We start from the raw sequence: 18,072 nt of genomic DNA on the forward strand, positions 1-18,072 counted from the left end.
GCCAAGCTTATTTAGTAACGTGCCACAAGCACTCCTTGAATGTTGTCAAATCAGGAAAGCGGATGGCTTTAATGTATAAAAATAAATTCAGTGCTCCAAGTTGGTCGAACAAGAGGAATCGGATCTCTCAGTTTAGTTTGCCACACTGCAGCATTTTAAAAATTCCATCTGGTATTAGTAAAGGTCTCAAGGGCAGCATTTTTGGGTTTGGAGCTGAGAATTGTATTTTTTTAATGCAATCAGAGCGAAGTTGCTGGATTACTTGTATCTGTTGCTGCTGCTGCTGCAAGGCTTGTTGTTGTTGCTGCTGTAAGGCAGAGGAGAGCTGGAGTCTCTGCTGAGGAAGGCTTTGCCCACGTCTGTTCACGGCAGAGCCAAGCTGAGACAACACTACGAAAAGGAGAAGGGGAAAGCAGGCAGGTCAAAGAGGTTGGGTGGAGGTTGTCAGGGTTAGGAAAGGAAGACATAGGAATAGAGTGTAACAGAAAGGGGATCAGTAGAATTAATCTCAGAATAAAATCAGAAACAGTGCAGAATAAAGTATACACTGTATAGACGCTGTTAGTTGGAACATGCAATTAGATTATGAAGAGCTTGTGGACATGAAACAAATTTCTCATACTGGTCTTTAAAGCAGACAGTTTAAAGAAGTACTCCTTAATGAAGTTTGGTATGGAAGCTTTGTACAGTTTTGGCAGGAATTGTGATTTAGAGACTATTCAGTTTATGAAACTACCACACACAAGACAAAGAAGCAGAAAAGTGCATGCTTTTAATTTGCAAGTCAAATTAAGTGTAGCATCTTTTATGTAATCCACACTCTGTCATGATAACTTGATATGTGATTTGCTTTAATTAGAGTAAGGGGAAGGCTTATATTAAACACCAAACTTCATCCCAGTATGAAATTTATCAATGTCACTAAAAAAAACAGAAGGAAACTCTGCCACCACATACCTGCTGCTTGAGGTTGCATAAAGCTCCCTACTCCAGTCAGGTTAATAACAGCGGCTTGCTGGGCAGATAAGGCTTGGTCTTGATTGGCTGGACATTGCTCAGCACTCTGGCAAAAATGAGAAGTTTGATACTTATTGTGCCATTGAATGAATAAATTAAAAAAATCAGCATGAAAAGATATGAGTACCGCTTTTATTTCCCTTTTAAAAAACACATTCTGCTTTTTATAGTGTTAAATACAGGTAATGGAATGACTATTCAGATATGCAGAGCAGCCATTATGTGCTCTATACTAGCTCTTCTATAATTTTGGATTCTATAACCTGTTTTACATAGATAGTGAATGTTTTCCAGGACATTAGGATTATCTCTGTTCTTTAATAGAAGTCCCATGGCATCTCTGACTGCACCATGGGCAACCTAGTAGTAATAACTATAGTTTAGATCCAATCAGGTGGTACTTCATCTCCTAATCCCACAAGAATCTGTGTTGCACCTGAAATGGTGGTCCACATGCAGTCCACAGGCAAGAATACTAATCACTATAGACCCTAAACATCAGGGGGAAAAGTGAAGATGTTTACATCTTCAGATTGTGCCATCCTTTCTTATCTTAAAAAAACCCACCCCAATAATATTCTGAAAGCAACAACTTCACTCAGGAACAAAATAACTCCCCCCACCTCCATTCATTTCTTACACAGATTGGATCCTGAGGGGCTTGATCAAATGTCCATTGAAATCTATGTGTACTGGATTGTGCGCTATACTAGAGTACCCACATGGAATGAAAATATTGTCTGAGTACATCTTACATAATTCAAACAGACTTTTAACACACACCAGACCAAAAAAAAAAAAATTGTAAGAAGGCAGAACTTGTGACTGGGCTGCTAAATTGTCATGAGTTATGCAAGATTTCTTCAAGATAACCATGTTAAATAATCACATGAAAAAGAAAACAGGGAAAGAATGCAGCTAAAAATCACTGTACTAAAGAAACAGTGCTATAAGGTTAGGACATACTGAGGATACTATAAAATGATGGTACCAACCTCTCACCAAAAACCTACAGAAATTTGTGATAAATGTATGTATATTTTGCACAATGGAATAAAAAGTGTTATTTTGATTATTTCTTCACTAAGCACTTAGATTTCAGCTCAATTAATTTACATGTTTGAAGAAATTAAGTTCATAGTTCAATGTCTGTACAAGGAAATCCTAAGAGTATTGGCTTACTGATCAAAGAACAAAGTAATTACAAACAATAACAAGAGATTCAATGGTTGGATTCCAAGTGCCTTAAGAATACATCTACAGTGGTCTGCTGTCACACCACCACACATAACAGCTTAAAGACCTGTGTGAACAGAGATGACACTGTAGGAGAACTTTTCTGCCATGTGGGATTCCAGGAAACTGACGTTACCCATTTGGGTAAGGTAATATCTTTTATTGGACCAAGTTCTGTTGGTGAGAGAGAGAAGCTTTTGAGCCACACCGAGCTCTTCTTCAGGTCTGGGAAAGGTACTCCCAGTGTCACAGCTACATCCACGGTGGAACAGATTGTTTAGCACAAGTAATTAGCACATATTGTAAGAGACCATTCAAGGTAGAGGGGCCTGTTACCTCATAAGTGAGCTTTTGTCAGTCTAATACTTTATGTAGTATTCATAGCCACCCAGCGATGAAAGTAAGGCGGTACGGTCCAGTACGGCGTGCCAGTACGCCGTGCTGGACTGGACCGGCTTCTCCGGCGGTGATTTAAAGGGCCCTGGCGGGGATTTAATCGCCTCCGGAGCCCTGTCGCCACTACCCCAGCCCTAGCCTGAGCCCTGCTGCCCCGGGGTAGTGGCAGCAGGGCTCCCGTGGTGATTTAAAGGGCCCAGAGTTCCGCGGCAGCTGGAGCCCCGGGCCCTTTAATTCACCCCTGAGCCCCAGGGCTCCCAGCCGCCTTTGCAGCTGGTAGCTCCGGGGTGATTTAAAGGCCCTGGAGCTCCCAGCCACATCCTCTTCTGGTTGAGGCCACGCCCCACTTAGAACTCCGGTATACCAGCAAGTCCTTTAAGTTACTTTCACCCCTAGAGCCACCTTACTGATGATTCTTCCATACTATTCAAAATAAAATTATTTTAAGACAAACTGAACTAGGTATCTGGGCTGAAGGCAGAGACTGACTAGCACACACAAAAGGCTTCTGGCTTCTGCAGTAAGACTAGAAAGGAGCTGGTAACTACACTGGCAGATGGGATACAAAAGTAGAGCAGACTGTACTTTTCCTTTCCCAAACTGGCCACATTGTGGGTACGGTGAGAACTAAATACCCTATCAGATAGATAAAATTTAGGGGAAGGTCTTGATGCCCCAAGGGAAGGGGATTGGGCATATGAGAATGGACTGAGGTTAACTGCTAAACTCTGTTGATTTCTTTGTAAAAGTCTGCATCTAAAAAGATTAACGCCTTTTACAGTGATTGTACTTGCTGCCTCAGCTTTCCATCTGTCTACAATCATCCAAGATTACAATCTACAATTTTAGGGCCAAATGGAGCCCTACCCTTCACTAGCACAAAAATCCCAACTCAATTGTAACGGCTAGGATGTAAGCCAACTGCTGACTGACAGGGTTAGGAAGAAACTTTGGTTATTCTACAGTAGAGGGTTTCATGTCTATTCCTCTAAAGCAGCTGGTATTGGTCACTAAGGCCTTGGCTACACTTGTGAGTTACAGCACAACAAAGCAGCCCCAGGCGCCCTAGCTCACTCCCCGTCCACACTGGCAAGGCACGTAGAGCACTCTGACTCCCGCAGCTACAGCGCTGCTGGTACTCCACCTTGGCAAGTGGAATAACGTTTGCTGCACCCCCGCTGGAGCGCCGCGGCACCAGTGTGAACGAGGTATTGCGTTACTGCGCTGTGATCAGCCTCCAGAAACGTCTCGTAATCCCCTTAAGTCAAGTGGCCACTCTTGTCATTGTTGTGAAATTGGCTGCAGGAATGCGGAAATGTCCTTTCAGTGTTTCGGAGCTCCGAGAAAGCAAACATTTACTGTTTGCTTTGAATGAGAGAGAGAGAGGCGGGGGGAAGAGGGGGTCTGAACTTACAAGACAGCATGCTGACACACTCAGCCCCCCACAAACCCACTCTCTCTCCCTCCACATACACACAACACACTCCCTGTCACACTCCACCCCCCCCCATTTGAAAAGCACGTTGCAGTCACTTGCATGCTGGGATAGCTGCCCATAATGCACCGCTCCCAATGCCGCTGCAAGTGCCGCAAATGTGGCCACGCCAGTGCGCTTGAAGCTGTCAGTGTGGACAGACTGCAGCGCTTTCCCACTGCGCTGTACGGAGGTGGATTTAATTCTCAGCGCTCTACATCTGCAAGTGTAGCCATGCCCTAAGAATCGGGACAGTGGACTAACTGGAGCACTACTCTGATGCAGCATGGCGATTCCTGTGCTGTGGTTCTGTGTATGGAGGGGCAAGAACACACTTCCCTCACATACTGAATGGCTTCTGTCCACATTAGTGCAGGATGATTCAAGGCCAGGTTATCTGCCATGTCAAAAAATCACCAAAGGGATAGAGGAGCCAGCTATAACTACAACCTATGTACAGCAGTGGCAACAAGGTGACTGCACTCTTCACGAGGCTTCCTTTCTCCTTAACCTGATTGAGACCTTTTATGTAAAGGCCCATTTACTTGTTGTTCTGGGGAAAAGGAAAGACACCATTTAATCCATGCATTGTAACTGCCACAGAAAACTTCTACAATCTTCCAACTGATCCTGTAACCTTTGAAGGACTCACAGACATATCTAGATTTCTACAACATTCAGAGATCCCGTTCCTCACAAGTAACTAACAACCTTTCAGTTGTCAATGAAATGGTTAGAAAATGTGGTTTTAAATAAGATTTATTAGCCCTGTCTTCATGGAGGACTAAATGCCTGAGAAATCCAATACCTTAAAATCAGCTCTTTTTTAAGTCATAGAAAAAAAGTTATGTTTATTTAAAATGCTAAGTTTCCAATACTCTGTAACTAAAAACCTGCTTACCCAACATGCATGTGAATGTTAAAAAACAAAATTCTCTTCTGGTCTGAAATGAACAATTTTTAGGCCAAAGAGGAGATGTTTCTGACAAAGTTAAAAGGGGAGTCAAAGTGGAGTTTAGAATGCAATGGGTCTTTCCACTTTCATTATACTATATGAATGCTTATTTCAATTTAAGGCTAACGAATTCATACAAACCTATGCAGCTGATATCCTACAGTAAATGTGCAAGGCATAATATGAACCACCAGAGGGCTACACTATCTTTGCCAGTTCTTTACTAACTAAAACAAAGTTAAGCAATACAGGAATTGTTAGAAGCAAACCATAATGGTCTTTTCAGTATTGGCATGACTATAGAGCTGAAGGGACAGTATACTAACTGGGCAACACAACTTATTTTTATATTCCTAGATCTTGTAAAAGGAGAAATTATGAATGACTTTTACGATCCAAAAATAGATCCTTGTTATTTAGTAAACTAGAATTGTTCATTTCCTCTTCCTTTAAACAACTACTCCAATCAACCACTCACCACCTGAAAGGTATAATCATTTGTGAGTAAACTATGCCGTTCAACAGTTTCCCAATGTATTTATGAACTCAGACTGAGGGTAACTGGCACACCTGTTCTCCCTGTTGTTGCGGACTAGAGGTTGTAGGCTGCTGGGACTGCTGCTGTGGAGAGAACTGAGAGAGCTGCTGCTGCTGCTGTTGCTGCTGAAGTGGGTTGAAAATAAGTGAACCACCAGGAAGCTGTTCCAGATTAAAAACAAAAGACATAATTCAATCACATTCATGAGCCTGCCATTCTCCGGGGATGAGCACAAATAAAGATCTAGATATTAAATTACTTCTTGCAGATATTTCAAAAATGCTGCTGTTTTTGAAAAGGCCTCATTTTTCAGAAATAGTCTGCATAAGTTGTAGCCCTAGATTCCTAGGGAGAAAAGTATATTATTATCATTGTTCTATTTAAATACAATTGTGCAGATTTTACACATTGCTAATAAAAATGTAGGTTAATGGATACCTGTAACATCAGAATACTTCATTAATTCCATGTTTAAACCATTTTATTTTATTTGGATGAAGGCTTCCTAGTAGTAAATTGTGAAGAATCTGATGCAACAGATATTAATTAAATATGAGGCCTGTTTCCTCTTGCGTACACCAGTTTTACCAACTGCACTGATTTCAACTGAATTATTCTTGATTTATAACAGTGTAAGAGAGAGGAGATTCAAGAGCATAGCCTGAAATGACAGCCTTAGGTGTAATGTAAATACAAGCATTTCACTAATATCTTCATAATCTCTCTCTCTCTCTCTCACACACACACACACACACACACACACACACACACACACACACACACACACACACACACACAAAGATACTGCAATATGAAGGTTACACAATTAAACTCAAGGAAGACAAGAAATGTAAAAAAGTTAAGATTCCAAGAGCAAAGTTAAATTAGCATACTAAATCCTCCATGATTTATAATATATATTTTAAAACAAACAGGGAGGGATAGCTCAGTGGTTTGAGCATTGGCCTGCTAAACTCAGGGTTGTGAGTTCAACCCTTGAAGGGGCCACTTAGGGATCTAGGGCAAAATCAGTACGTGGTCCTGCTAGTGAAGGCAGGGGGCTAGCCTTGATGACCTTTCAAGGTCCCTTCCAGTTCTAGGAGATAGGATATCTCCATTAATTATAATTATTATTATAAGCTGCACATTTAACCAGGACTTGAAGAGTCCATATACAGATATAAATTTGACTTGTGCATTTGTGAACTGCATTGAGTTTAACTGTGCAACCTGACTCTTAATTTACATTTCATTTCCTAGTGCCACATCCCCTAGTCTACTAAATCCACTATATTCTGTATAAGTGGCATAAAGTGGACTTAAAACAGCTGACTACAGTCAATGGAGAATTCCCTCCTAGGCAGAGGAACTCTCCTCTGACACAGCTGTCTCCTGTGCCAGCCACACCGCATGCTCCTGGCAGCAGGGAGTACAGGAAAGCAGCATGGGGGATCAATCCTACTCTGATGTAAGGTTCCTGAAGGATCTTGCACCACTGGTGTAATTTAGAGCTGCTCCTTTGCAGCTCTAACTTGTGCTGGACCTGATAGCTGCCCCCCACCCCGCCCTGCATTTGATCAGAGCTCAGATGCAATCAAGAATTCTCCCCCTTGGGTTTATTTTTTGTTTAAATTAAAGAAGTTTATTCAGAGTTTGTAAACTCCTTGTCTGGAACTATTTGTGTTGCATAGCTTTCTATTTCCGATAGTAGAGACTGCAAGTTCCTTTATCAACTAGTAACCCAGCTGCACATGCATAGTTCATCGTTCTTAAGACCTATGCTGGTTAATTTACAGGGGATTTCTATTGCACTGTTAATTTTGCAGTTTTCAAACAATCATAACTAAAAATGAAAACAACTACTTTTCAGTGAAAGCAAAAGCAAAGGCTTAAAAATGGAATTTTTTTTTTATGCAATTAGCCACTTGAATTCAAGTTTCAAATTTCACTATTTCTACAGCTTATTTTATGTCATTCAAGACTGGTTGATTTGTTAGTGGGGGAAGGATGGCCTCAGGTTTGCTGTTTTATAGACTGATTTTAGTTATCGCTATTCTCTTAGCACAGACCTTTTCTTGTCTTATGCATTCAAATTAAAATAATAAAATGAAACATTTTCAATAAATGGCATGCCTCGGAACACCTGGCTCCAAGGAGCTGGAGGTCTATGTGACCAAAAGCACTAATTAACACATCTATATAGAATTATGCAAACAATTATTAATGTGTCCAAATACATTAATTACCTGTAGTAGATTTAAGGGCCGAAGACCTGAAGCATTTTTTAAACCAAAAGGGCTGCCTGTTAATTAAAAGTAGGCAACCATTACTTAGTTAGATGCACATCATCAAATCAAATACATCACACCACACCATGCCAATGGGATTATTTCTAAATACTCCAAGCTTGCAGCATGGGAAGGTTAAGTTTTATACTTTAGCAGAATATTCTATTTTCTCTGTAGAACTGTAAATTGCACGATTATCCAGACGCAGCTCAGGGGAACAGACTGATTAGAAAGGAAGTTCTACCAGTATTAACCATGGTACATTGCAAACTACTACTGTATTTGGACAAGATAAAGTATGCAGAGAGCATCCTCCCAGATGTTCTGTAGTTCTTCCTCTATTTTTAAAATACATTACAGTTTGCATCCCACACATGGACATGTCTGGAATCCCAATGAAACAGCAGTTACTGATAGCTGCATTAGAGAAAGGAAAATATTGAAATGCTGCAAATTATAATGGCTTTTTTTGAAGATCTCCAAGTCCAAAAGCATTTCTGAGAGGATAAACATCTAACAAACTTTAGGTGTTTTTCTGTCCTGTTTTCAAAAAGGTTGGAGCCTAAGAACTTAAACACTTCTAATTTATGAATGTTGAAGCATATTGATTTCTACCGTAATATTTTATGGCAGTTAAGAAGCTAAAAACATACCTAGATTAAAACACAGTCTAGTAAAAGAATAAGGGCCTGAAGCACTGAAGTGTGGGTCCTCTTCCTAAATTCTGGGATGTTTTCATATTTTACTTTTCTTCTAGTAGTGATGATTGCCATAGTCACTTCTGAACTTGCAACGTAACCTACCTCAGAAACTCCCCCTGATGGGTGATCCAAATGTATAACCAGATATATAATACATCTCCCTAACCTAGGGTTGCCAGGTGTCCAGTTTTCGACTGGAACGCCCGGTCAAAAAGGGACCCTGGTGACTCCAGTCAGCACCGCGGAGCTAAGGCAGGCTTCCTGCCTGCCATAGCGCCGTGCGGCTCCCGGAAGCAGAGGCATGTCCCCGCTCAGGGCTCCTAGGCGTAGAGGCAGCGAGGGGCTCCTTGCACTGCCCCCACTCCAAGCACCTGCTCCGCAGCGCCCACTAGCCAGGAACCCCGGCCAATGGGAGCTGCGAGGGCGGTGCCTGAGGGCGGGCTGCACGCAGAGCTGCCTGGCCACACCTTGGCGTAGGAGCCGGAGGGGGGACATTCCGCTGCTTCCGGGAGTCACCTGAGGTAAGCGCCGCCCGAAGCCTGCACCCCCTCCTGTGCCTCAACCCCCTGTCCCAGCCCTGATCCCCCTCCCACCCTCCGTACCCCTCAATCCCAGCCCAGAGCACCCTCCTGCACCCTTAACCCCGCACTCCCAACCAGAGCCCTCACTCCCCGGTGCCCCAACTCCCTGCCCTGATCTCCCTCCTGCCCTCCGAACTCCTCATCCCAGCCTGGAGCACCCTCCTACACACCAAACCCCTTATCCCCAGCCCCACCTCAGAACCTGCACCCCCAGTCAGAGCCCTCACATCCCCCTGCACTAGCCTGGAGCCCCTTCCCGCACTCCGAACCCCGCAGCCCCAGCCCAATGCCCCCTCCCGCACCCTGAACTCATTTCTGGCCCCACCCTGGAGCCCGCACCCCCAGCCAGAGCCCTCACTCCTCCCGCACCCCAACCCCCAGAGCCAGCCTGGTGAAAATGAGTGAGTGACTGAGGGTGGGGAGAGCGACAGAGGGAGGGGGGATGGAGTGAGCAGGGGCGTGGCCTTGAAGAAGGGTTGGGGCCTCGGATGGGGGGCAGGGCAAGAGTGTTCGTTTTTGTGCAAGTAGAAAGTTAGCAACCCTAACCTAGCCCCTTAAAATAACTACTTCAGACACACTCAACCTCAGCTGACCTGGGGACTAAGAATGTAGAGATCATCCCCAAATTCAGTGAGGCCTACATCCTAAAGGGACTTAGGTGCCAGCGGCTCAGATTTAGGTGCCACTGCAATCTACAACACCAGCCCCCCTCAGCTGCCATCTAAACGTAAAAGTTGCCTAGGCATCTAAGTTTCTGCCTCTGGTCATGCGCACCTCACATATGTTGCACACCTCTGCCCCAGTGTGATCTGCAAGCCAGGAAAAGAGAGGCAAGCAAATGCCTATCTTGCCTTTGGGTCTGATCCAAACATACTCAGAACACACCTGCCGGATCAGGCTCCATTCAAAATCCAGCAGTGGCAGGGCCACCTCACTTATAACTTCTAACACAGTGGTCTGAGCACTCACTTGGATGTGGGAGACCTAGGTTCATTCTCCCCTCTGCCTGAGGGCTAGAAAAGATTTGAACACGGGTTTCCCACCTCTCAGGAGAGTGCTTGAACCGCTGAGCTGTGTTATTCTGATGTGGGCTCACCCTCAGTCTCTCCAGTTGAGGCTGTTCACTTTGGATAAATAGTCATTGGGCCAGAGAGAGAATGACCCTACAGCCTGGCAGATAGCACACTTACCTGGGTCCAGTCCCCATGCTCCAATGACTTTATAATTATTCATCCACAGTGAAACAGCTTTGACAGGAGAGACTAAGGCAGACCCATAGCAGAAGGTCCCAAAGACTAGTGGTTAAGGACATGGAAGACCCCTCTTCAAATCCTTTCTCCCCATCAGTTGGGATAGGAATTGAACATTCGGGATGAGTGCTGTCTCCACTGGGCTACCACCTCTTCCTCTCTCTAGGGAGGGGTTTAAGACAAACTCCTCTCATCAGAATCTCCCATTGGCTAGTTAGGCAGCTCCCCATCTAGTATGCTGGCTTTTGTGGATCCCATTCTTAGGCACTTATTTTCCCCCCCTTCATTGCATATGGAGTCTAGGTGCCTAACTTAGGCCTTGTGGATGCCAATGTTGTTCTTGTGATTTTCTAGGCACCTGAGTGTTGCAATGCCTAAGTCCCTTTGTGGATTCAAGCCTGAATGTACACACTATCCATTCACTGGCGCACACAAATTCTTATTGAACTCTTCTGCCCACTGTGGTTAAAGGGCTCTTGCTATTTAACCTGATCTGAATGTTCCTCATGACAGCTTTTTAGCTGATTCATACTAACCTGCTTGAGAGGCAGACTGCATTGCAGCTGGCAGTGCACTTGGCACCAGACCTCCTGATGGTAAAATGCCACTCAGATTTATACCTGCAGGGGTTATGGCACCAGTATTACACCCCAGCATGGGGTTTGAGCCACTCATCAATGTCTGTGCTCCACTGTAGAATAGGAAAGAAAACACATTAAATCCAAGTGGCACAAATGTGTGTGAACAACTAGATTTTTGCCTTCCAGTCTTTAACAACACAATCAACAGTTCACTCTAAATGAGGTTATATTTAAGGTGACCGATCAGAACAACATTTATAGTCACCCTATTGATTAATTCATCACAAACTAACATTAAATGAATGTTACAGCTGAGTGTGAAACCTGCTACGTGTTCTCCACAACCCAGACATTTAGAAAAACACATAAAGGAGTATCATAAAGTACCTAGGATTTGGAATATATAGGTCCATATCCTACCCTCCTTCTGTGTACACAACTCACTGTGATATCAATGATCACAGGAAGAATAAAGTGTACAGGTTCTTTTATTCTAAGCCTGCAGTGTTTCCAAATACAAAGACTAACACAACCTTAAATACAGCAGCACTGACAGGACATAAAAGCTGGAGAGTAGGCTCATGTTTTCCTTCAGCAACTTGAAAAAATCTGTTTAATGGATTTGGAGTGATGAGTTGCTGCTGGAGAGTTCAGATGAGTAATTCACACATCTGACATCATTAGGGTGCACTCTGTGTTTTACACAGCAGATAGCAAAAGCTACTTTAAGTTAATAGAAATCTACCTTGGTAATAACAGAATAAATTCCACTGTTGGCAGAAGTGCTTTTAAAAAACACAGAATAATATTTAAGTCTCAGAATAAGTGTAAAAATGCTTAATAAAGTTAAGTACTCATAAATCAGATTCACTGATGTTCCATTTAATAGGCAACAGGTTTAAAACAAACAAAAAGAAGTATTTTTTCACACAATGCACAGTCAACCTGTTGAACTCTTTGCCAGAGGATGTTGTGAAGGCCAAGACTATAACAGAGTTCAAAAAAGAACTAGATAAATTTATGGAGGATAGGTCCATCAATGGCTATTAGCCAGGATGGACAGGGATGGTATCCCTAGCCTCTGTTTGCCAGAAGCTGGGAATGGGCGACAGGGAATGGATCACATGATGATTACCTGTTCTCTTCATTTCCTCTGGGGCACCTGGCATTGACCACTGTCGGAAGACAGGATACTGGGCTAGATGGACCTTTGGTCTGACCCAGTATGGCGATTCTTAAGTTCTTATTATAAACATTTTACACAAAGTGTTTCACTCACAGGGGCTTTTACACAGAATTTTGTCTGATTATTTTTAATTTGGAATGGTTTGCATATTCCATCTCCTCTCTCATAATGATTAATAAAAAGATAACATTCAAGTGGAAAAATTGTAAGAACAAAATCTCAAGAGCTATCATAGTTTTTGTAGCTAGGTAAGCTCTAGTGTAATTAAACCCTATACATCTTAAAAACTCAAAGTACACAGTTCAGTGGTTCTCATTCAACTTCATCAGCATTCAAATACTGGGTTTCTTCTGTTTGAACACCTCATAAAACTGCATTAACTGAATTATGCCATTACATGGTGAAATGATACATTTCCGTTGGACATTGTGAATAAAACCTGGCTTAATGAATATTGAACATTTCTGTAAATCAACATAAGGCAGGTTGTTAAGAAGCCATTAAAAATAAAGTGAACTTACCACACAGAGCCCACTACATTGATGAAGTTAAGTCCTGCAGGGTTTGCCATGACCTGGGTGGAGGTGGTTCCTGTAGTAATGGATGTTACCATGGTGGAAAGAGGAATGGTCATTACAGGCAATGCCTGGCTCAGAGACATTTGCTGCTGAGCAAACGGGGTTAACAAAGTGGGCTGAGGGGTGAAGCCTGAATCTTGGGGAGTAGGGGTGGCAGAAGGGGTAATAGGAGTTGAGCTCTGAGCGTCAGGAGGGTGTGGGGTCGATGAAGGGGTGTTGGTTGGAGTAGGAGTAGATGGTTTAGGAGTTCCAGACCCTGCTCATTGAGAAAAATAAAAAGTGCTAGTTTGTTATAAAAGGCCAGTCCTTTTGTAAAATAAGGTTAATGGAATCTTATTTAGCACTGACAATTTGTTCCAGTTTTTTAAAGCAGTAAACTGCAAGTGTTAATTTCTACCCATGACACACGAGGGTTGCTGCACTCGCTCATTATTAAAGATGCAGTATATCACACAGAAACCCCATTGCCATGCTTAACTCTTTAACCAAAACATAAATTTGTATCGTCCATTAAGCCCTTTTAAAATGTATAGTGAACTAAATCATGACTGTTGGAAATATTTTTAGGTCAATGTAGTACAATTTTTCTGAGTGACCATTTTAACCCAGTTAATGGTTTTGGTTCTAAAATGTCAAATATATAGGCTGTATGTACTGTCTGTATAACAGCATCATGCTAAAACATATGGAAAACAACAGATTCAACAAAGAACAGACAGTTTCAGTGATCAAATGGGGTCAAAGGTAACCATCTAAATTCTATTGAATAGATATCGATAACTGTATTTGCCAGATTTCAGTCAAATCACAAAAGAGAAAATAAAGTAAATGCTTTTTGCAGGAGATAATACTGCATCTTTAAAAGTTACTGTGTAATTCCTTCTGCTTAAATGTAGAATGTATAGATAAATTTGTTGTGACTGCAGTATGCACAGTTTAACAATAGAAAAAACAAAAAACAGAAAAAGTAAAAAAAACCAAAAGCTCTTGAGGTGTTCTCTTTTTTAGCTTTCATGTCCTGCAGAAAGAAAGGAAAGAAATGTGAATGTCCAAAAGCTGTGACCAGAGCTTTACTTACAGTAACAACTGTGTGCAGTAGATTTACATAATCCATACCAGCAACATAAAAAGGTGTGAATAGAACTGTTAGAAAATTTACAAAATCTTTCTTATGTTTTTCTTTGTGCAAAACAAGAAGGCAGAAAAATTACACCTTTTGAGCTATTCAGAAGATTTTAAACTATTTAATGCAAAAAACATAGTATATCACTGTGCAGCATACGGAAATGTTCAGTGTGCAATTATTCATAAAAAAAATGGAAAACTATAGCTGTGGTTTCTTTCGCTGTACAAATCTGTTCATGAAAGGCCTCAAGACGCATATTTTAAAAATTGTTTATGATCTATAATTACAATAATCCTGTCGTTAATTAAAAAAAAATCAAACTTAGATGTCACTTATTTTAGAAAATTACATTTTAACACCTTACATTATGGTGCTATAATAATCATTATTACACTTTAGTAATCAGCAATGATTTGTAAAACAGTGTTGGAGTGTTTTAAAAAATCATCTCATAGTTTATTGTATCGCCACCTTGGGACTGATCAGGTTATATACATACATAGAGATACAACTGTACCAGCTCCTATGACATTTAAAAAGAATCAGTTGCTTAAATTATGTAAATGCAAATTGGTCTCATATACTGTTATTTTTACACTGGAGGAAAGAACCACACTTTGGAATTTTATATTGTCACATTAGCTATCAGGCTTTTTAAAAAAAGAGAATCATACTGGTCGCATAAAATGTATTAAAACGTATACACAAAGGGTGCATACATATATATATACAGAAAAACAAACACAATTACAGTAAACATAAAATACATACAGTCAACAAGAGACCTGCCTGAAGCTTTGCACAACTTATACAATTTAGAGTACACTGTACATTTAAGTTTCACCATTCCACTGGTTAAGTTTATCTCAAGAAGCATTATGCAAAAGCCTAAGATTTAATGGAGAATTTAGTTCGTGACTCACTTTGTGAAGAGCTCGCAGGAGACATGGCAGCTGGAGAAAGCATGCTAACTTGACTAAGATCCATAGATTGTTTCCGAGAAAGACTGGGAGGCTTAGAAGGAGGAGGAGGAGTTGGGGATTTTAGGTGGCCACTTGACTGCTGTGGACTAAAAATATTACCTGAAAAAGCACAATTAACACACGTTATGGTTCTGTGGAGGGATGTTAGTCAGAATATTTTCCATTATATACATCCTTGAACAATACTGTTTAATCAGAAAGCAGTAAGATCAGCTTTGAAAAACGCTCTCCATGACCTATAGAGGTAAAGTTTTTCCATTATATTTAAAGTTATTACATTAAGTAGTTAAACCTCACACTTCAAAATAAGGGAAACAGACAGAAGGAGGGAGAGGATAAAAAGCTAAAAAGTATTTACCTGAAGAACTACTTCCTGAACTTGAAGGTAGTTTGATGGGAGGAGGTCGATGTTTTACACCTTTCCCCAATACTGAAGACTGCACGGACCCTGATAGACTCTCTGGCTGCTAAGAAGAAACAGAAATTCAAGATATATTAGCCCAATCTGAGATCACATCATACATGCTAGAAATAAGTAACTATTAAATTAAAGCATTTCTATTGGAATTCTAAAGTAAAGCAATTTTCAGGAAGTGGTCTCCCTTTGTGGGAGACATTAGAAACACAATCTGTGATCCTTTTCAGATGCAGTTTTTTCCAGGAGAGGCCTCCAAACCGGTGGCAAAATTAAAATAAAACAAACTATGGGAATTATATTGCTTCATTCCCTATCCTGAATTCATTGCTAATGACATCCCAGGAGTAGAAGAATGACAGACATATTCTTGAAAGAAAAGAAAACTTGGTCTTACCGATAAATTTGTCTGTCAATCCTGACCCACTCGGGATTCAGGGTACAGAATCAGAGTATGGGAACAGGAATATAAATACTTGGGTGAAATCCTGGCTCCACTGAAATTGATGGAAGTTTTGCCATGATTGCACCATTATATTTAGAATGAAGGTGTTCTGCTTTTTGTTTTACCAATTATGAACAGAATTTTTTAAGATGAATTAATAAAGTTCAAGTATTGCCTTACAGCTATTCAAATATGTAGTCCTGAATTACAAATGGCAGGCTACCTAGAAGTTGGCTGTAATTGCTTCTAGGTCCATGCAACTACTAGTTCAGATTGTCAGACAATCTGTTTCAGGGAAAATAAATTTACAGGTAAAGGCCAAATATTTAATTTACATGCATGGAGTATAAATTCAGAATAAAAGAAGTATTATAAACATAGTGTCTGTGCTTTCAGGTTCAGGGAGATGACAGAACACACAGAAGACAATATCAGATATACAACTTCAAAAACTCAATTTATTATTTGCATATTTATTTTTATTATTCTTAATAAAATTAGTGCTTGATATTTTCCCTCCCTGTCAAAGGAGTCAAAAGACTGTGACAGAGGAAATTAAGTCAGCCTTCATCAGTGCCCTAGAAAAAACACCTGGTTAACTTTAACAATAAAATTAACCACATCACTAAAAAAAGTTAGAAGAGTAATTTCAAAAGTTTTCTTAGCTGAATTATGGTTCCTCTGAAGTTCTTTTCAAGTTGGGCACACATGCTAAGAGCTGATGCTTAGCTCTTTGTATTTTACAGAGTATACAATTCTGTGGTCTTTAATGGCTCTGAAAAGCAAACAGACACTATTCTCCTTTTATGCGCTTCTATTTTTTTCTTTAAAAATCCTTTAAGTTCCTGTTGATGATAACCCTAAAGACTTAGTTTTTATTTTTACTTTTTCAAACTCCTTTCTTCACTACTCAAGATAACTGCTTTACCATCCATAGAGGATTAGATAGTCAAAAAAGAAGGTGATCCGTTGCTTCCTTGCTATGACTCTGCTGACTCTGGCAGAACTTTGTTCATGGCTAACAAACTGGACAGCTTTATTTATCTATTTAAAAAGAAGGGATGCCATAGGGGAGAACATAGATAGCCAGGAGGAAAGGACCAGCAAAGCAGCAAATGCTAGCTGAGGTAAAAAAAAGAACTAGAGTAGTGGGATCAATCTAAAATGCTCAGTAGAGATAACAAAACAGATGGCCTGATGGGTCCATCAGCACCAAACTTTCAGCTACAGGAATTCCTGCCAGACATGCAGAGGAATACACTCCAAGAGCATGTATCCCTTAGAACAGGGGTAGGCAACCTCTGGCACACGTGCTGAAGGCGGCACGTGAGCTGATTTTCAGTGGCACTCACACTGCCCGGGTCCTGGCCACTGGTCCGGGGGGCTCTGCATTTTAATTTAATTTTAAATGAAGCTTCTTAAACATTTTAAAAACCTTATTTACTTTTCATAAAACAACAATAGTTTAGTTATATATTATAGACTTAGAGAAAGAGACCTTCTAAAAACGTTAAAATGTATTACTGGCACGCGAAACCTTAAATTAGAGTGAATAAATAAAGACTCTGCACACTACTTCTGAAAGGTTGCTGACCCCCTGCCTTAGAAGGATGTTGTCATTTTGAAATCTAATAAAAAAAACCTCCAAACCATTTTTATGAAGAGTTAACAGTTCAGGCACTATGCCTGCCTCCAAGTTCCCTTGCCAATTTTTAGATTGGTTTTAGAACTGTATTTAAAAATGCTTTTCTCTGCTCTGCTGCTGTATGAAAGACCTAGATAAACTGAAAAAATGGACTATAGCAAAACACTGAAACTGACTATACATAGCATTATCAAAGACACAACATTAAAAAAAAAAAGAAAAATCTGAGAAAAGCATTTTTCTCTAATCTCTTCCATTACAGACTTGTAATAATAGTAGGTTTAAAAACTTCAGACAGATGTTTGTCCTTTGAGTCCCTTTAGGGAACTGTAATTACTCAATAAGCAATTGTAAATGCAAGAAAGAAACATTGAGCAAACTCACTTCCATTTCCTTCCCTGGAGAAAGATGACTTAGGTTGACTGATCCACCTGAATTATGAACCATCTTCACTGGACATTTAGCTTCACTTTGAACTAGTTCCTGGTATTGGTTCACTACCCTGAAATACACCACTAAAGACTTCAGCACAGGATTTGAAAAAGCATTAACAATTTTGCACTATTTTTAACATTATACTGTTTGTTCTAGATGTAGATTAACTTTATTATATTCTAAATTTTCTTTGCCTACTTACTACTGTTTCACTATTCTGAAATGCAAACTGCAAGCACTTA

The 18,072-nt window shown here is 40.7% G+C and overlaps 1 protein-coding gene across 12 annotated transcripts in view; it reads right to left on the reverse strand.

Annotated features, from left to right (window-relative positions):
• SUPT20H (SPT20 homolog, SAGA complex component) overlaps positions 1–18,072 on the reverse strand; it is a 60,074-nt gene that overhangs the window by 748 nt on the left and 41,254 nt on the right. For 4 of the 12 annotated variants that reach the window (XM_026653587.2, XM_026653586.2, XM_026653584.2 and 1 more), the window contains exons 16-23: positions 17,780–17,897; positions 15,249–15,357; positions 14,831–14,989; positions 12,725–13,037; positions 10,973–11,127; positions 7,863–7,918; positions 5,649–5,777; positions 958–1,063 (exon numbers count right to left, since the gene is read on the reverse strand). In XM_026653587.2, the coding sequence (XP_026509372.1) occupies positions 958–1,063; positions 5,649–5,777; positions 7,863–7,918; positions 10,973–11,127; positions 12,725–13,037; positions 14,831–14,989; positions 15,249–15,357; positions 17,780–17,897 (1,145 nt within the window). Of the gene's footprint in view, positions 1–262; positions 391–957; positions 1,064–5,451; positions 5,560–5,648; positions 5,778–7,862; positions 7,919–10,972; positions 11,128–12,724; positions 13,038–14,830; positions 14,990–15,248; positions 15,358–17,779; positions 17,898–18,072 lie in introns of those variants that run through there. The other 8 variants (XM_026653582.1, XM_026653581.1, XM_026653580.1 and 5 more) reach the window with 4 other exon arrangements.

Source organism: Terrapene carolina, unplaced genomic scaffold (assembly GCF_002925995.2).
Source record: "Terrapene carolina triunguis isolate 2854851 unplaced genomic scaffold, T_m_triunguis-2.0 Scaffold141, whole genome shotgun sequence".
Classification (NCBI taxonomy): Eukaryota; Metazoa; Chordata; order Testudines; family Emydidae; genus Terrapene; species Terrapene triunguis.